Source organism: Syngnathus scovelli, chromosome 20, assembly GCF_024217435.2.
Source record: "Syngnathus scovelli strain Florida chromosome 20, RoL_Ssco_1.2, whole genome shotgun sequence".
Lineage (NCBI taxonomy): Eukaryota > Metazoa > Chordata > Actinopteri > Syngnathiformes > Syngnathidae > Syngnathus > Syngnathus scovelli.
Window position 1 is genome coordinate 4,781,723 of NC_090866.1, and position 20,778 is coordinate 4,802,500.

At 43.1% G+C, this 20,778-nt stretch overlaps 2 protein-coding genes and 1 long non-coding RNA gene across 3 annotated transcripts in view; 1 reads left to right on the plus strand and 2 right to left on the minus strand.

The window, feature by feature from the left end:
• Positions 1-20,778, minus strand: part of LOC125990042 (clathrin coat assembly protein AP180) — a 128,289-nt gene that overhangs the window by 80,587 nt on the left and 26,924 nt on the right. The window lies entirely within an intron of this gene.
• On the plus strand, positions 275-1,444 carry LOC137839783 (uncharacterized). The gene is made up of 3 exons (XR_011086007.1): positions 275-382; positions 999-1,084; positions 1,294-1,444. It is a non-coding gene; the product is annotated as an uncharacterized lncRNA (long non-coding RNA).
• LOC125990057 (very long chain fatty acid elongase 4) lies at positions 1,205-5,237 on the minus strand. Its single transcript, XM_049756693.2, has 7 exons — positions 4,972-5,237; positions 3,944-4,033; positions 3,682-3,869; positions 3,441-3,521; positions 2,792-2,963; positions 2,569-2,696; positions 1,205-2,490 (listed from the first exon to the last, which is right to left on the minus strand). The coding sequence occupies exons 2-7, from the start codon at positions 4,008-4,010 to the stop codon at positions 2,203-2,205; spliced, it is 924 nt and encodes a 307-aa protein (XP_049612650.1). The 5' UTR covers positions 4,011-4,033; positions 4,972-5,237; the 3' UTR covers positions 1,205-2,202.

Genomic DNA, 20,778 nt, shown 5'->3' on the forward strand with positions numbered 1-20,778 from the left:
TGATTCACAGCAGGATGTTGAATTGCGCTGCATTTGCTGAATATTATTGTTCATTGTTGTTTTGCAAGTTGGACAAGTGTACCTAATAAAGTGTCCGGCGTTTTTCCCCCATAACGCTTTAGGAAAACAATCAAACTGCCTCCTTCAGGTATGCATCTCGTAGCTTTTTTTTGCGCAGGAGTGAAATTGCATTCATACAAACACGGTTTATTGACTTTGCTGTTGCAACTATCCTAAAACTCGAAGCAAGAAATGTCGTTTATGACACGTTATTTTTTCTATTTTTATAGTTTGTTGCGGTACAGCGGTTCCGTGTTTTTCCAGCAGAGAGCGCAGTGTACACACAGAGCAGACTCTCACTCAACATATGGAAGAGGCGGAGGTGAGTAAAACGCTGACTGTTTCCACTGTGCCTGGAAAGAATGAGCACCTTTGCTAATGAGATGAGCTAGTGGCGGGTCAAGTGTACCAGGCTCAACCCCATCCAGGCGACCCTTTAACCTCTACCGACGCAACTGCTGCTGTAATAATGAAAAGTTAATTTTTGCGACAAACGTCCACTTCCTGTAAATGGCGTCAATTATCTGACAATGCACGTCCCCGCCGGGTTACTGTGACTGATTTGAAAAACCTCGGCCCTACTGCAATCTCTTTTAAATCCTCGGGCTTACGTGTCCCCTGAGGAGGACGATTGCAATCCACTTATTTTGTCCGCTCCGCCATTCAACCTTGGCATCCTTCCGCAAAGGAGGATTGGGGGAAACCACCTTATGCACCCTTGCCAAAAGTCATGGGGTGGTGCACTGGGATGGCGGAGTGTGAGGCTTTCCGTGAGAATGAATAGAGGTTTATTATGTCAATTTAAAAAAATAAAATAAATACATTTAAGGCTTAAAGTGTGTGTGTGTGCGTGGGTGTGTGTGCGCGTGTGTGTTCGTGCGAGCGAGTGAGGGGTCGCAAAAAGTACACTATGAGAAACAACCGTATTTTTTGCACAGGACATCTTGGAGACCTAATGGCAGATTAGCCATGGCTTCTTCTCCAGTGACCTGCTTTCCCGGGCAGCCCATGAAGTGACGTGAAAGTAAGCTCTTTTGCACCTAAAGCCAATTTGCCCCCAAAGATTAGGGCAGATCTGTCTGGACAATTTATGGCAGCCTGGAGTTCTGCTGCTGCCACAAAAAAAATAAGCAGACACAATCTATAGGGGTGGCCGTTACTGTCCTTTATTTTTCTTTTTTTCTTTCTATTTTGGTGGTTATGTGTAGTGACAAAGAGTTTGAAACATTTCAGATGAAAGCGGTTCCCTTGGATTCTACATTGTGGCAGTGAGCAGACAACACCTCAATCTCTTTATTATCAGCTACATTGCACAGCAAAAAAAAGGTGAGGATCCACAAAAAGTGTTGCCTCAAAATGCATAAATACTAGAAATAAAAAGAAACTACAGTTTCCCTTGCACCTTTCCCAACAAGTGTTTTCAGTTATAAAAACAAACACTTAAGATGCTATGAATGCAGCACAGTGACAAGTTGGATGCACGTTGCAGTCATTGTTTTTGAAATTTGTTCAATTTTGTCGCTGTTCAATGAGAAGCATCATTTAAAATTAGAACCCAAAAAAAACCCAGAAAAGCAAAAATAAATAAATACATTTGAATATAACACATTCCAACAATTTGGAGACGCATGCTTTTCATTGTACAGCGACAATTTGTAAACATGTGCCTTAACACACACCCTTTGGGATTTCCCGAGGAATGTTGTAGAAGTGCTCATTTGAAAAATAATTGAAACCGTTGTCTTCACAAAGACGAATAGGACTTAGTTAAGAAAATTTGGTCCTTTAAAATAATCATAACTAGACGCAGAATTCAACTATTGAAGCTTTCAAAAAAAACAAGACCGTGTTTCTCTGTAAGAAAAGTTGTACAATATGTGAACTTTTTGGATGGTAAGTTGGCGCGTTTTCCAAAACATTCCAGGTGTGTCACGGTCCAAAAGTGTTTGGACAGAACATGGAAGCCTACATGTTGGGCATTTTTTGCCTTGCTCGCTTTTAAAAAGAAATGTGTGACGAAAGACGACGGGCCACAGTGCCATCGTTACGCGTGGCCGTCACCGCTTCCCCAGCTCCCTTTCGCAATCTTCCATCCTTCCCCTTAAAGATGTCCTCCCGCTCATCGCCCGGCAAGCCGTCCCTTCACTCCCGCTTGGCCCGTCCCCTCTTTTGCCTTTTGCCATTATCCGGCGCCGCCTCATCTACTTTGCTGTGGCCATTGGTGGCCTTGGAGACGCCGTTGGCAACGGGCTTCGCTTGGCCCTTGTGCGGCGGGGACGGCTTGCGTCGGTACGCGTGGTAGTAGAAGTTGGCAAAAAGAATGATGAAGGTGACGGCGTAGCCGATCAGGGCCCACTGCATCCAGTTGGGGAAGGGGCATCCCGTGTAGAGGGAGTGGCCGGCGTGGCCGATGGTCACATGGAACTGGATCTGATGGGACACGCAAACGTGGATAAATGACAAACGCAACAAGTTTGTTAGTCAGCTGGATAATTAGGTCATGCCCACCATCTGCATAATGGTGAGGTATTTTTTCCACCAGAGGTATTTCTGCATCTGTGGTCCCAATGCAGCCAGACCGTAGTAACCATACATGACCACATGGATACCCGAGTTGATTGTTGCGCCAAAGAAAGCTGTGGAGACAAAAGAAACATTGTAGAATCTAAATTAGAAAAGTAAAAATAAAGTAAGCAGGCCCTCTACTGCTTGCTCCACAGTAATATCTCACCTTGTCCACCAGGGACCCACTTGATGCCGATCCACCACAGGATGAACATGGTGCAGTGATGGTAGACGTGGAGGAAGCTGACCTGGTTGAACTTCTTCCTGAGAATGAAGAAGACGGTGTCCAGGAACTCCACCCCTTTGGAGATGTAGTACCACCAAAGAGCAGATGCTATCTGAAGACGCGGAAAGGAAGAAGGTGAGTAAATTATAGCTGCTGTTACATGTTCTCAATTTTAAATAAGGACGTTCGATAACACTTTTGTTCAAACCGGTACGAGTATGCAAATCTTATTGTTGCCGATACAGAACGTCAATAACACTTGTAATACCTGCTATATTCTCTGTAACTCTTTTCCTTAAAATTGCAAGAAATTAATGGCAATTTTCTGTTCTTCTAATTTCTAATGTATAACATATAGCATTTTGTTCTTGAAAAAAAATGTCATACTTTTTTTTAATGTCAGTAATAGAAAATAATAAGCCATATCATAGTATTTGATCATTTGGTGGTAGGAGATAGGACAATATTGACTCGACTCAGTCGGTTATTTTGTTGTTGAGGTTGAATCTATTTTCATAATTGTGAATTATATCAAAGGCCCAAAATCTGTCTGTTTGTATGCATGTGCGCGTGTTTAATAAGGCCTCACCCTGACTTCATTGACGTCGTCTGAGTAGTTGACAGGTTGACAGAGGTAGCTGTAGCCAGCCGCTCTTGAGGCAAGCAGGAGCTGTTTGAAAGTTCAATTTAGTCCACACATCACTTACTTTATTTATAGTTCCCCGACTATTCTATTTAAAAAGGCAGCGAACACAGTCGATATGATCCGTCCTTTGTTCTGAATATAGCAAAACAATTCTAAGAAATAAGTGAGACGATGTGGCGCTGACCTCTTTGGCGATGTAGAAGTTGAGGACCACCATGCTGAAGTTGTAGATGATCAGGGTCTTCCTGAGCGTGTAGGGCTCGCGATTCTGCATGTATCTCGGCCCTGCCCACAGGAAGAGCAGGTACAGGCAGCTGATGGCCAGCGTGGGGCAGGGCGACGACATCAGCGGCCATGTTTCCACCCGCTTGTCTGGAAAAATGGTCAAATCGGTCACCTTCGATGCTTCCCGTTAACTTGCGACTCTTTTAAAAGTGCTCACTCACCTGCTATAGTAAGGCTCCATTTGTAAAACTCTACCGTGTCGTTCACCAAATGCGTCACAGCCTCCATGGCGTTGCCCTTGGACTCGTATACTGTGATAGGAAAGGTGATGAACCGTGTTGTGTGAGATTATAATCATAAAGTTCAATAAGGAACTCTCCCAGACAGGTTGTCATGGTCCGATCAAACATAGTACTGGCTAGTCCAGTGGCGTCTTGGTGCCAAGGAACTAAATTGAAGTGAGCGGAGGAGCTTCATTTAGCCACATGTACTGCAAAAGTAGCGCTTTCTGTGGTGTATTGGGAATTTGAGTGACAACGTATGTCAAGTGTTCCATAATTGTCTGTGAGATGGGAGCAGATGTCTGTTTATTAATCTATTATTAATCTCGTGCACTAGACCAGATACCGTTTTAAATAATTCAATGGCTATCCAAGAAACGTTGTCCTGAAGTTACTATAATTAGCCAGAGTGTTTATTTACATGGAGAATATTACTGAAAACTGTTTTATTTTTTTAGGTGGGTGCACGTGCAAAAACTTGCGTTAAAGAGGGTTGGGGCAATCACAAAAACGGCGCATGCGTCAGCAGGTTCTTGCGTGGGGCGCTCAAGAGGCTTAAATTCAATTGATCAACGAGCTTAGAGGCGCTTGCAGGGCCTAAGTACAAATGCCCGCTGCATGATTCACGCTCCACGCACAAAAATAGGAAAAAAAAAAAAAAAAAGAGTACTATACACTACTGAAGATTTTGGCTATTCCCAGCTTCCACACTCGCTATATTATTACCAGTGACTGCAATTTGATATCAAAACCTTCTCGCTGACTCATACCTGTTAAATAAATTTGAATTCTAATCGGATGAATTGAACTTTTCCTCTGTTGTATCCTAACCGTTACGCTTACTATATATAATAAACCCGAATAAGACTGAAAACGACCCTCTTACAATAAAATGCGTTTGGCGAAACAACACGGCGGAAAACAGCAAATAAATAATTTAGGAAACGTTATGTAGCAACGGTACTTACCTCCTTATTTAAGAGGCGTGTAATTACATCCGGTGCAATTGATATTTCAGCGTCACACCTCGTCCGTTTCCACAGGGCCCCAGCTACCCCTCGACATTAACTTAGTTGATTAATTTGTTATGTACACGGGCAAGAAACAACTCAAACAAACAAACAAAAAATGTTTCTCAGGTAGGCAGGCTAATTTACGGTCTAAGTGCGAGCCAGCCGCTTAGCCTCCTCATCTTCTCGCAGCCCTACTCGAAAGGAGCCGGCTGTCACTGCGCATGCGTCTCATCACTCGCTTGACGCCCTTCTGTCCGTTTTCCACGACCCCCCACCCCTCCGCGCCGCTGCCATTGAATGTACTTATTCATCATACAATTCAAGCAAAAATATTTTGCATTGAAAATAGTTTCATTTAAAAATATACATTATATTGTAGTCGAGTTACCGCGTACGCATAACGTAGATGTGGGCGAACGGTTTGCGGTTTGAACACTAGATAGCGACGTCGAGCTGATGCCAAGCCAATCTTAAGCGCTCTCAAGTAGGGCTACTTTATGTACTGGATACATACTTTTTATTTATACATTAAGAAGTACCTAAAATACATAAATATTTCATATAAAGAAACAGAGTTAATTTGAAATCACACATACTAAAGGAATGACAGAATAACGTCTAAAATAGCTCTTTTCACCTCAAATTGCATCTAATTGCGGAGTGTCACTGTCCTTGAGCGTGCGTGCGTGCGTGTGCGCGTGTAATCAGAATCCCGTGTGTTGCATAACAGTCTTTTCATATGTTTTTTAATTGGAAAGGCAAATACATCAATCTGCCGTTTGACTGTTTCCATTCAGTAGCCGATTGCTCCTTCTCTGTATGTCTGCGGCGTTTCAACATATGGGGCCTTAAAGCTGTTTCTTTTACTGCCACTCATAAAAGTTTAAACTTTGTACATGCCATGCGTACGTTCCCGTTGCATGTGTTTTGCTGAAAGGAAGTTGCATTTTCCGGCCAGGGGCGCTCAGAGCCTTAACACGGGCCAGATGATGGAGCTCTACTTTTTTTACTATTGCTTCACTCTTTTGCTTTTTTGACGTACTTGTTTATGGCGTCCTGTAACCAACTAACCATTTTACAGTAAAATTACCTCAGAGATGAATTTGGGCTGGGTCTTCTTTTACATACCCAAGTTTCTTTGTTCAGTCAAATTAGTCAATGCAGTATTGATTGTACCATTATAAACTACAGTACATGTTTTTTAAATAGTTTTTGTATTCACGGCTGTGCAGTTTCCCGTCAGTCACAGAGGAGGGCAAAGAAGCTGGAATAGGTCCTGTGGTCCTTTGTGTCGTGGCGGTGGTCTTGAGTGAGTGCACTCCCTTCTCCTCTGATGAAATACGATTCTTGGCTCCAGGCTGCCGATTTAATAACGAATGACATTCTTTGTCTCTACTTCAGACTCAGCCTACCTATGAACCTTAGAAGAAGAAAAAAAAATAGGTTCATGCAAAACGTCTTGCACAACCACAATTATAACATCGATGTGCCGTTACAACATGAACATTCCATGTTTAAAGAGTCTGCTAATATTTTTTGAGGGTAAATATTTTCCTCCCCAGACTTAAGTTTAGCTGGAGGCAATTGCGCTTAGTTCACTGACTTGGCAGGCCCACAGGAAATCTGAGCACCATGCAGGATCTGTCCTCAGTTGGCACCCGGTGTGGGCCACTCACGACTTTGGCCACAGCGGCTTTGAATTAGTCAGAGGACACAACGTGGTGGATGTTCCACAAATTCACCCAAAAACAAGCGCGGCTACAAAATAATCATTGTTTTTCGGATCATTTTTAGCTTTTTTCCCGACATCAGCAGAAAGGATCCGCAAAGTGGGGCCTGGCTGGCAGATGTCAACACGAGGTCCTTCCAGCACAGTGCGGTCACTAATTACAGCTGTTTCTAGCCCAGTTCTTCCCAAAACTCCTTAGCCTCAATATTTTCGATCCAGTAAGCCGTCCCAAACGATCAGTTATCCAAATATAAACTAATCAACGCTTAGATCTTATTCTAATATCGCCTTGAAGTGAATGCAAAGTAGTGACTTTTCTCTCTGAATTTACGACACCTGTCATCACATGTATTCACATTTTACTGAATGCAAATGTGAAACTAACTTGGCCCCGATTCAACGATAAACAGAGAGTTGAGATCTATCTCTAAAATGCGTACAATTAAGTACTGATTCATATTAGCATATTCAAGAACTACTCGTTGCAGGTATTGCGGTCGGCCGCTTTAATCCACTAGCCCGGGCAGAGCTCAAAGCCTCTCAGCGCTGTCATGTTCGGTTAATGTTAATCTCGAGGGAATGCCTCCGTCCCAAAGGACTGACCCACTGCCTGCGACCCTGCCGCGGTTGAGTTCAGTGCCTGACTGTGCAGCCAACATGAGCAGCGCTTGTGACCTCTGCCGGTGAGACGCAAAACCCAAATTTATATTAAATTCGAAACGTGCCGTAGTTTATTAGTAACTCACTGGCGGAGCTAGGGTGTTTCCTTTTTTTGGGAGGGGGGGCTGTGCCCCTGCGGTCCCAACTCTACCTCCACCTGTGACGATGATGTTTTCTTGGGCTGCTACCTAGCTCATTGCACTCCTTTGCTAAACTCCAAATTTTGTTTGATTATGGTACACTGGCACCTACAGAATCGCCTTACAGAACAAACTCGGCAGAAAGAATTTAGCAGTATTTTCTCAGTCTTAGCGGAGGTCTGCGTGCTGAAAAATGTACTAAATCATTTTTGCCATGGGAATCAGTTCAAGTGCTTTTCACAAATAAAAAGAATCTGGCTAAAAAGTGAAGCCTGATTTTCATTTTCCCGTTGAGATGTTGTTGTCCGCATGACATCCAAGGAACTGGATAGCCACAGCAGAGATTGAGTCATTCAAATAAGACTCGAATGTTTTGCAAAAAAGGCCATATGCTGGCTGCCATAGCCTGTAATTGAAAAGACATTTCTCAAATCGGCAACATCAAACATCGCAAAGACATTGTGTAAATTGGAAACTAGTGTGTGGAAAATGCAATTGATGTCATTCTCGCTTAGACCTTCCTTCCAAATAGTCAGTCAAGGCTGTCACAACATTTGCCAGTATCATTGCCGACGGTTATTGATCTGGTGCGACTCCTCGGGAAGACACAGATGTTGGCCATCAATGGGTAGCTTTGGCCCGATGTTGAGAAAGCAAGCTTGCGACGAGGGGTTGTCTTAAAACATTAAAAGAATTTAGGGAAAAGATAAAAGTGACCAAGGAAAAGATAGTGTGTTCGATATTTCGAATATTTCCTCAGATAAGTGGAATTCTACAAATATGACAGAAGCAGAAGGCCATAACTTGATATTGCAAGGTCGGGAGATGTCTCGTCAAGACATGGCCGCACGTCCGAGCCTTCTAGCCAAATCTCGGAGCGTGAACGGTTAATTCCAATCAGCACTCTCGTTTGTTTGTTCTCTTCACCCTGTTTTGGTAGGCGATGAGTCATCACGCTCGTTCCCATCATTTCCTCCGTGGTTGCTGATTCAGTAAATAAAAAACTAAAAAAAAATTTCTATACACTGTAAGTTTGACTAAATACGTTTTTCTACATCACTGTGCAAATATGCATCCAGACGTTTTCTTGCGCTAAAATAAGAGAATGCATTGCAGACGTCTGTCATCACCGCCATTCCTTTTATTTTCCCCGATAATGAAACTGAACTGTGGCGGTATCTAAAGTTCTAACTTTTACGCGGACAACTGGTAAAAAAAAAAAAAAGAGGTATGAGAAAAAAAAAAATCTAAACTTTCAGACTTTTTTATCTGCTTGCTTTATCAACTGAAATATGCCCCCCCTCCCACCTCCCCCACGATGCACTTATGATTGTGACTCGAGATAGGACTGTTATTTGTATGATTAGCTGTTGGAGCACGCAGCCAGTTTGGTTATGAATACGTGGGAAGGTTTGTAGTACCGTTCTGTGACCCGCATAACTTGCAATTAGATGACAGACAAGTACTTGACCTCCAAGCTGAACCTCGTGATTCTTTGGTATATTAGTGAAGAATCGACCCGATTTTTATTAGTGACTTAGCTTAATGCTAACATACAATGAAAACCATTGCGGGACAATATTAGAGCGTTTTTTGAATTATTTATTTATTTATTTATTTATTTATTTATTTATTTATTTATTTATTTATTTGTTTATTTGTCTATTTGTTTATTTGTTTATTTGTTTATTTATTTATTTATTTGCGGTCACTCAAAATGCAACCATCGCTATTATTTGCCCCGCAATGGAAATGAGTTCGACATTCCTTGCTCAGTAGCAAATTTGTACTCGTCGTGTTTTTGATAAAGACTTCCAAAGCGCCACCAGCGTTACTTTTACCACCAAACTCATCAAAGCGAGGAATTAAGGCGCTTTTCTCCCCCCAGGGGGCCGTGATTAATGACGGCTGCATTTGACTGGGCGTTGAAGGATCTCGAAGGCTGTAATTTGTGAGGGGAAGGGAAGCGCTCTTATAGTTTTTATGGTGCTTTACACCAGCTATCAGCTCGTGATTTACGATCGGTTGAGGCTACGCGGGAGGAGCCGGCTTGTTTTTCCTCTGTGATGTACTATGGGGAGACCAATTCTGGAAGTGGCGACGGTGGCCTACGTAGCGATCTGGAAGCAAAAGACGAACATGGCTTGAATGAGGCACCGGCAGCTCGGCTGATGATTTGATCCCGGAGGCTTCAAAACAGCGCTCGGGCTAAACGATTGCAGGGGCGGTTGTCAGTAAACGTACACTAGGTGTGTAGGAACCACGCTTGTAAACAAACTAATTAGAGTGATGTATGTGGGAACGCAGTTGTTGGATCATAAACAATCCTCCAGTTCGTCTTCCAGTTTGCTGTCAAGCCGTACAGTATGGCTCCAGGTGTTACGTATGTATGTGATATATACAAATCGGGAACGTTAGCATGTAAATCCCGCTTCTTGCTAGCCGTGTCCTACCCTAAGGGTGAGAAATATGCCTTGCGTGATGTCGCAAAGCATTCCCGCCATGCGTTTCCTATTACCGTATTTGCCGAGGCTGAGTTCATCCGCCAAGAAAAATGTCCAACAATAATTTCGGCATGTTGGGATGATGATGAGGAGGAGCCAAGCTTGTTATTGAACAGATCTGTTGGCCTTGGCATGTGCAATGATGCAAATCCATTTGTTTTGGGGGTTTTCCTCCTGCAAATATGAAAATGATAAAAAAAAAAAGAAAATGTCCGCTGTTCAAGGCCTGGATGTTCTTCATTTTCTCAACACGTTTTGCTTATTTGACCTCGTTGACCGCCGTCTTAAGCAACTTGCAAGCAAGCCACCAAAATACTCATTAAAATCCGATTTTGTTGCGTCACATTTTGAAAGCACTCAGTTATGTTTTCTTCGCTGTCACCCCGTCTTTGCCATTGTCCCTTTTTTCTCTCCCCCAGATGTCTGCTCACCAGCTGCGCTCAAATTGCTTATTTAGCCCGCACAAACTCAATTGTGAGGAGTCCAGTATTTTTATCCCCCACTTATCTTTTTTGGCGCTGACGTCAATATGGAACAGATAGCTCGGGCTCTCGAGTGAGCGCAGACAAACACCACTTGTGGTCAGCGGAGGTCAAGAATTTGACTTTGTCTTTTTCACCGCTAATCGGATTAGTTTCGCGACTAATATGAAAGTGATTAGACCTCAGCGAGGAGGTGGAATTATTTGTTCTTTTTTTTGTTTTGTTTTTAGTTTAACTTGCCGGCCAAACATCAATTGCATCAATTCAAATCAAATATATTTAGCAATAAAAAGTATTTCTCCTCCACCGTTGATGTAAAGCCGTCAAACACAAAAACGAGTCAGACTTGAGTCTTGACTTTTTTTTTTTCACCTTCACAATGGCGCTCTGTGCAATGTGGCGTTTCCATGGTGATGGAGGAGGATGTTTTGATGCCAGCCTGTCTAAAGCGAGTTCAACGCAGACGTTATGCAGAGACGGTTAATTTGAGTTATGACGGTGACATCATCAAGCATTACATTGAATTGTGATGTTGACGCACGCTTTTTTTTTTTTTTTTTAAAGGTGCTGGCTCACTCTTTGCATCCTGCCCTCCTCTTGGCAGCGTCTGCCTTTGTTCTGTCCTCACCTCTGACCGCCCTTTGCTGGGGTCATTTTCGAACCTACATTGCAAGAGCATAAATATGTCATTTCTAAAACAAGCGTGTCAGTGTGTTGAGCTCTAGCTAGCTTCCGTTATTTTGTGCTCGTGAAGAAACAAAAGCGGAGGTTCACCGGGATAGGAAGGTTTCTTTATAAAGTCACTGAATTAGCAAAAAACATGACCTTACGTCAACCCTAGCGAAAGATATCCCCCCAAAAAATCTGCCTGGCCAAGTAATTAACCATGTAATTAATTCCTGCTTTAAAGTCCTGAAAACATCTGTTTCCACTAATAATGTCTATTCACCCACTCCTCCCCCTCCCTCTCCCTAAGAAAAATCAAAGCCAACAGAACACATTGGCAAACTTACAGTGTATTGTTATTATAACATTCAACTTTGCATTTGATTTATGAATGTGAACTTCATCGGCGACCTAAAGGGATAACTATGTTTGCTGTGCAAACTTGGCGGCGAACGGACACATGCAGTACTAGCACGCACGCAGTTGTTCGCTAGTCAATCACGCATGTTGCACGCTTTCCCTGACTGCTGCTGCTGCTTGCGTCGGTCAATATGTGCGGTGTGAAGGTAAGCTGAAGCAAAAGCTTTTCAGCTGCCACGGGTCCAGTTCTAAGATACCGCAGCTGGGTCACTTTGGGTCGTGAGGAGTTACCCGACTCTGACCCCGCCCCCTACCACCTGTCAAGTACGCGCATGCATGTCGAGTTACGTTAACATGGAGGTGGTTTACTTTTACGGCTCTCGCTTGTAAACTGCGTGTGACGTTATAATTGACGCAGACTAAACGGCGCATTTTGCATGAACAAGATCGGCGCTTTTTCCGCTTCACATTCCGGGATCGCAAATCATGGCCGTTACCCGATATTGACCATGTAAACAGCATCCTCTAGCCCGCGTGCACGCCGTCTTTCTCGAGGCCGCTCAATTACGTCATGCCGGGTGCACTTGAGCAGATGCAGGTGTGTTTCTGGCACGAGTGGAAATCGCTCAGGTGTGTTTGCTGTTAGAATATGATAATGACTGTCGTCAAGGTTAAGAAAAGGTGTGTTGGTTGGGAGAGTCAGCGGATGGGTGTGTTGCCACCATGAAAATGCACATCTGGCAGTTTTCCACCCGACAGCGGGATGGTGAGAGGCAGCAAAGATATTGATGGAATATTAATTTCTCATCAAAGTTGACAAGTTATGTCACGTTTATTAGGAGATTAGCAAAATTATCAATTCTGTCCCATCTCTGGTAAAAATCCTTAAAGGGGTGCCCATGTGTATTTGGAACTTTTCTGCTTAGTCAGCACACAAAGCTGCAAGTGCTCATAGATAACCCGGCTGTCTATATGACGGCACGCAGTCATGACAGCCCACCCTCCTTGTTTCCTGGGCCTCCTCCTCCTCCTCGTTCTCCTCGTCCGGTCAACAGCTCGAAAGGATCACCCGAGACCCAGCTGCACCTGAGAGGAGGCGGAGGACAGGGCTTGCTTTCATGAGCAATGTGGAAGTGAGAAAGCTCCTGGGGTGGGACCACATGCCGGAATGTTAGGGAGAGGGCTAGCGGATTGAATGCATCTTCATATACATTTAGACATATTTTGCAGTCTTAGCTAGACAGGGACATGCATGAACAAATGAGTGATTTGTTACATTTATTTTTGGAACAATTACCTGCGTCACCTAATTAAAAGTGGACCAAATGTGGCTAATTAGCGTCTTGCCGCAAATAAAGCTCGTTTTGGTCATGAGAACTATCTCCGTCTGGAAACGGAAAGTTCCCAAATGGGGTGTTGCCTACTTCCCAGCTGTCTGAATGTATAATAATAAAAGTTGGGTTTGCAGAAGACACCCCCCCCCCCTTTTTTTTTTCCAGTATTTGACTTAACCGTCTGGCAGCGTTGCCACTCAATCCACACATGCCTCAACATCACTTATGGACGCCCGAGCGTCGATTTGACAGCGATTTTTCACGAAGGACTTTGTAACACAATGAGCACGTGGATCCCGACAGTTGGCGAGCTCAAACTTGCACATAATAGTCTTCCCGAACGCGTCTGCTTTTAAAGAAACAAAAAAAAAGAACAGCTTCTACAAAGAGCGCCAAGGTGTGTCTTTGTTTGCGACAGAAGAAACCAAAAAAGCCGTCACATTGTACTCTTGAGAGTTGACGCTCATTTCTTTTGTATTCAGAAGAACATGTTGCAGACAATAATCTCTATAATTAATATGTACCTAAACATCTTCTGCCACGACGCGCTCGCTTCGCAGCTCTGATTTAAGAGGTCACATGACTAGAAGACTCCTAAATGACACTTTTGGCCCACTTTGAGTACAAGTCATTGGCGCTTTTAAAAACAAAACCTCTCACTTTAGTTTTAATTTTAGTTTATTGTTTAGCACAAATAACAGTGCAAGGAGGGAGACGAAGCCTAGGGCTTGTAAGAAGCTCCACTCCTGTTATATATACAAACAAAGTGCAGAAACAAACAAAGTGCTGTGCAGTCAATTGTCATTCAAGTGTTTAAGAAAATAAAAAATATATATATATATATATGTAAATAAACAAAAGCATAACAAGATAAATATTAATTTTTTCATATTTATATATGCATATATACGAATGTGTATGTATACATACATAAACAGATACACGATACAAAAATAAGAAACAAGCGAAACAAAATAGACACTTATCAATGTTGAAGCAATTAAAGAGACAACAGATAGGAATAGCTAAAAGGGAACAGAAGAACTGTAAACAGAAAATAACAAAACAAAACAAGGAAGAATCTGAGTCAAAATTGTGGATTAAGTTGATGATCATAGTATGGATCAGCTGAGTGCGGTGGAGTAATTATGGACTAGTAGGATCATGAGTGGAGAAGGTGGTGTTTCAGGTGCTTTGTAAAAGCAGCCTGTGCAGATATGGATCGGATATGGATTGGTAGCTTATTCCAGAGTGAGGGCCCTCTAAAGTGGATATTATATTGATGGTGTGATGTTCGACAGAAAGGTGGGTGAAGATTGTCCCTCTGACTTGTTGGATAAGAATGAAAGTCTGATGCAAATGTGAAGAAATTATGAAAAGTGGCTGGAAGACAGTGTTTCCTATATATGTATTTATGGATGAGTAGACAGGTTTGATGAATGTTTACTTTATCAATTGGCAGTAATGAATAATTTCTAAACAGTGGTGCCGATGGTTCATATCTATTTGAAAAAGAGATTATTCTTAGGAACTTCATTTGTAAAATGAGTAATTTGTTGAGGTATGTTGGATATGTGGCTGCCCAGATTATGTTGCAGTAATTGAGTAAAGGAAACAGGAAACTATAATACAGAGTGAGATGAGCAGAAGGATGGACCAAGGGACAAACTTTTCGTAAAATACCTAGCATTTTCATAGATCTTTTGCAAACCAAATCAATGTGTTCGGACCAATTTAAGTGTTCGTCTACTTTAACTCCTAGGAATTTGGTGCTAGTAACATGATGGATTTCGTTATTTATGTAAATTTTGGTCTGTTCTTTGGGGTAAGATTTGTTTATATTGCAGAAGATCGTGAAGTTACATTTTTTTATATTGAGTGTCAACTTATTTATTTTGAACCATTTTGTAATAGCGTACAACTCAGCATTCACACTTGCAATGAGGGAATTAAAATCATCGTGGGTGGCAATGAGGTTGGTATCGTCAGCAAATACAGGGAGAAAATTTGAACACGACATGGAAAAATCATTTATGTACACCAAAAATAATAGAGGACCCAATATTGAGCCCCGCGGGACCCCAAATTGTCAGGAATGAGTTGAGCCAGGACGACCCAATGCAGCTTGAACCAGGATTTATTGCAGGGAAAAGGAGTTGGAAGGGAGGCAGGTGGGGAACCGACGACACAGACGGGAGGAAGACTCACGGCCAGCAACACAGACAGACTGACCGACATGAAGTCCCCTTGGACAAGGTTAAAATTCTGACCGTGAGCCTTCAGACAGACCGAGGGAAAACCAGATGACAAGAACAGGAACACTGGGCACGAACAGGAACGGACACAACAGTAGACACCTACAGGGAGAAACACACGGGCAGGGCTTAAATACACAGGGTAACAAGAGGAAGCAGGTGACAGACATTACGGTAATGAAAGGGGTGTGGCCGAGCGAAGTGCAGGCCGAGTGTGCTGTGGCACGGGCGTGACAGTACCCCCCCCCACAAGGGACGGCTCCCGACGTCCCAAAAAAGAAAAAATCCAAGACTGTCCAACAAGGGCCGGGAGGAAATGGGGAGGTGGCCGCACGTCACACACCGCCGAAGGCCGACTGGGTGACGGCCGCTGGATCCACGCCGCCGGAACTGGTGGCGGCCGCAGCATCCGCGCCGTCGGGACTGGGTCGGGGGGCGGCCGTGCGTCATGCACCGTTTAAGGCCGACGGTGACAGCCGCTGGATCCGCGCCGCCGGAACAAGTGGCGGCCGCAACATCCGCGCCGTCGGATCTGTTTTTGGGGGGGGGGGGGCAACCGTGCATCTTGTGTCGCTTGAACTCATCTCCTTGGCGACCATGCAGCAGTTGCGGGAGCCGGCAACGGTTGGTCCAAGCGCTGGTCGCTGTGATGGTCGGTGTCTTCTGTCAGGAATGAGTTGAGCCAGGACGACCAAATGCAGCTTGAACCAGGATTTATTGCAGGGAAAAGGAGTTGGAAGGGAGGCAGGTGGGGAACCGACGACACAGACGGGAGGAAGACTCACGGCCAGCAAAACAGACAGACTGACCGACATGAAGTCCCCTTGGACAAGGTTAAAATTCTGACCATGAGCCTTCAGACAGACCGAGGGAAAACCAGATGACAAGAACAGGAACACTGGGCACGAACAGGAACGGACGCAACAGTAGACACCGACAGGGAGAAACACACGGGCAGGGCTTAAATACACAGGGTAACAAGAGGAAGCAGGTGACAGACATTACGGTAATGAAAGGGGTGTGGCCGAGCGAAGTGCAGGCCGAGCGTGCTGTGGCACGGGCGTGACACCAAATAGTATTTTACATCTGTTGGAAGAACAACCATTTAAATATACATATTGTTCTCTGTTGGCAAGATAGTTTGTGAACCATTTCAGGGCAGAATCCTTCACTCCATATCTCTCTGGCTTAGCGATAAGGATCTTATGTTCGACAGTAGCAAATGCTTTAGTTAGATCTAGAAAGACGCCAAGAGCGAATTTCTTATTGTCAAGAGCTGTTGAGATATGGTTGACAAGCTGAAGCAGTGCATGCTCAGTGGAAAACATTTTGCGAAAACCATATTGATGCTTGTAAAGAATATTATTTGTTTCTAGGTGCTTTGCCAATCTTGAATAAACCAATTTTTCTAGAATCTTGGAGAAGCATGGAAGAATGAATATAGGCCAAAAATTACCATATTCATTTGTCTCACCAGCTTTGAAAATAGGAATGACTTTAGCAATTTTTAGTTCTTGGTGTACAATGCCAAATTTTAAAGATAATGAGAAAATGTGTGCTATTGGGATTATTATTGAATGGATGATTCTCTTAACAAGTAAGCTTCCGATCTCGTCATGGCAAGGGGCCGAGTTTTTCAAGCTCATGACAATGCTGTAAACTTCCTCAACACTAGGAGGGTCAAGAATGGAGAGTGAAGGAAACTGCCCTTTAATTAGGCAACAGGGGCTTGTATCAGAGGTTGAGAAGCTAGATGCCAAGGTAGCGCCAACATTTACGAAGAAATCATTGAAACCATTAGAAATATCTACTGGGTTTGAATGGGCTCCATTTTTCCCCAGCATCTCATTTGGGGTAGATGTTTTAGATTTTTTGCGATGTAATAAATGTTGTTTTGATGTCACCAGAGGCTTGAGTAAATTTATCAGCATAGTAAGTTTGTTTGGTTTTCCTTAGTAATACTGTAAATTTATTTTTATATTTCTTGTATGTTTCCATATTTATAGGAGTGGGATTTGCAATAGATTTTCTATAAAGTTTATTTTTTTTACGTGAAGATTTTTTTAGTTCATCCGTTATCCATGGTTTCCCTTTGGAGTTATTTTTACGATTAGAAATTAAAGGAAATGAGGACTCTAATGCATTTGTGAGTATTGTTAGAAAGGAGTGATAGGCTTTGTTGACATCTTGCAACAGGATAACCTCATCCCATGACACAGAGCTGATGATAGATATAAAAGATACCATGTTTTTCTCGGTAAATTTGCGGAATTTCATTTGATCACCAGTATAACCTTTGATTTTTGGACCACTATCATTGTGGATGAAATTGAAGACAGGAAGATGATCAGATACATCACAGATCAACAGGCCAGATGTTATTTTGTAGTCTAGAGAATTAAATAAAATGTTGTCAATGAGACTGGCCGTTGAGCTTGTGATCCTGGAGGGTTTGTTAATAAGAGGGAAAAAGTTACTGGAGTATAATGTATTAAGGAAGTCTGCTGTATGTGACTGCTTAGTTTCAAGTAAATTAATATTATAGTCACCAAGTAGGACACAATTTATTTTCTTTTTTTATGATTTCTAGAGTGGAGTCGAGGGCTTCATTGAAAGTGATTTGAGAGACTGAGAGTCTGGTGGTCTATATATACATCCAATTATCACATTTTTGTTGTTTATAAGTGAGCAAGATGAAAGTTCTATAAACACAGATTCTGCTACAGTCATATCAAAGTTACCACTTAGATCCTTTCTGGGAGAGAAATTGAAATTATCAATCACATACAGTGAGACTCCTCCACCTTGCTTGTTTGGTCTACATGAGTGTATAGGAGTGTAGAGAGAGAGAGAGGGTAGCTAGATGTATTATCAACCATCCAGGTTTCAGTAAGAGCTATTACTGAAAAGGAATGTGTTAAGGTTGATAAATAGGTTTGCAGACCATCATGATTTTTAGAGATACTCCGTACATTAAAGTGGACAGTGGAGAATACATTTGTTAGGCAGTGGCCAGGAGGAGTATTGCACAGTTTGTTAAACATATCTTCAGAAAAATATTCGCATGACAATTCAACAGATTTTAGGGAAGTGTAATTAGTATCTGGGTTCAAGAAGGACTCATAAATACCAGCAGTAAGATTCTCTAGGTCAAATGAATTAAATAATAAAGAGTCTAGATTCGGTGGGACAGAAATTCCTGCATTATTGAGAGTGTCACTGGATGACATGAAGGGTGTTAGGGGACGGTCTACCTGAGTTGGATGTCCTCCCCGCCAGTTTCTGTTTGCCATGTTGTGCTCCGCTGTAATCCACCATTCTCGTCAGGAGGGTCCAATAGGTACCAGTTTATGGTCATCAGTTCAGCCATTGTAGATGTTAGGTTGCACCAGGCCATAGATCTTCATTTCTTCCAGTTCACTCACAACGAGGGTTTTGACATCTTCTGGTATTGCTCCGTTTGTTTTAATCCATACTTTGCAGTTTCTGATCCACGTTGCGAGAATCTTGTTTTCCTTCTTCAGTTTGCGTGCGTTCCAGGCTATCTCAGCATTCTTCGTAGTGAGGTGTTCATTTAGGTAAACACCCGTACTTTTTAGTTTCCTCCCTTGCTTCAAAAGATCCACTTTATGTTTCCTATTGACGAACCGAATGATAATTTTCGGAGCATCTTTTGGTCGTTTTCGGTTTCTTGGGAGTGTGTGACAAGCGGCAATGTTTCCTTTCTGGAGTTCCATATGCTTACTCTCGAAAAACTGTACTACCTGATTTTCAAGCATTGACAGTTCGTCCGATGGAGAGTCATCTGTCGAGGGATCCGGAGGACCCGCCGCCCTAGCATAGGAGCGGTGTGTTGTTTTAAGACCAGTGATTAAGAGGTCTTCTTGTCAGGAGTACTGCTCCAGTGCATCTACTCTCCGTACAAGCGACAGGATTTTCTCATCTTTCTCCTTGGATAATTTCTTAAGCTCCGTTAGTTCAGACGTTAGCTGGAGCAGGGTGGCTTGCTGCTCTAAGAGTGTGGTAAGGTCTTGCCGTATCAAGTCAATGGATGATTTGAGTTCATCGTAGCCCTCATTTTTTTCGGGCGGCATGGCGTAAAGTTTGGAAATGAAAACCAGCTAGCCGCGACAACTCGCCTACCTCAACCTTGTCTGGAAGGGAGCTGTTGTCCAGGTAGGTGTCTTCGTTGTTAAGGCACCAAAAAGTTAAAATAATCGCTTTTTGTTTCTTACATAGAGCTTTCAATGCTTGGCGCACCTCAGCAATTTGCTTCTTCCAAAAGCTGTTAGCTTAGCCGGGGCTTTGGCACCTTGACCTTGATAGGAACATATGAACAGTGATGGCATCATGTGTTGTCCTATAATGGTCCTCGGAATCATAGTTTGTTGCGAGCTTGCAAGCTTAGAATTCAAAAGTTTCTCCAGGAAGAAAAAAAACGGCCAAAACTCGTCCATTTAATGTTTTAGTCCTTCTATTCACATACTGCCTTGCGACCTCAAAGTCGAGCAGTTATTTTCGGACACAACTTTTGCCAATCCGGGCAGGGAGACAACTATATTTGGCATACTGGCTTTTTCATCATCATTTTGTTGTTGTTTTAGACTTTCAATAACCGGCAGGGATTACATTGTAGCATGTGCATAAGACAATAAATTTTACGACTCCTGATCTTCCAGCGCAAACAAGCCAATCACTTCCAGCTCCGCGTGTCGGGTTACACATCATCGGCTGTGTTGGCGGAGGCCGGCCGCTCTCTGCCCCGAAACAAGCTAATCTCTGTTCCAGCGTTGGCCTGCGTCCAGCTGGCCGGCGTTTACACAAGCCGGCATAAACACTTAAGATTGTGGATGAGTCTGATTTATTGCCCGAGCCCAGACGGCTGTTTGGCATCCGGTGTCACGGAAAACTCTCATGGTCATTGGTGTAGCCAGCAAGTATGACTTATTAGTAGCGTTTTTAGTGTCGGGCCTCGTAATCAAACGGGTGGGGTTTTGCTTGCCGATGTTTTTTGTACTCATGGCATTGAAAAGTCTTGATCTAAAAAAAAAAATCAACCCACTTTAGGATCATTTGGAGAGTGTCTGTGGGAAATATTGCGGGTGCATGTGTTCATTTGTCTTCCTTGCATTATGGCTCTCCAGTTGGAGACAAAAGGCATCCATGACAGGTCCAAGATGAGAATAATTTAAGATTTTGGCTGAGGGCGGCCTTGACTCTAATCTCCGTTCCAGTTCCATCATCCAAGCATGACTTTATTCAACTGGCAAAAGAAAAGGGTCCCCACCAAATTGTGCCCACAAAGTTATCCCGAATGTGAATAAGAAGAATTAGTTTTTAGAGATACGAGCCGTCGTTCGGCTATAACTCAACTCGGCTCATTTTGAAAAAAAATATTTCAATGCCATTCAAAGTTGACGTGCTTTTTAATGCTAGCGCATGATGGGAAACGCCATACGAAAACGAAAAGCAACCGTTTAGCAACGGTCTATGTTTGAACCGATTAATGGCACTCCCATTCATTTTGATAGGCAAGGATGACTTGAATTAAGATGCCGCTATATGTTGCGCTTCCTCCCTCCAAAAACTGATCAATGAATACACGTACGCACACAGTTGCGCCATTCTCGTC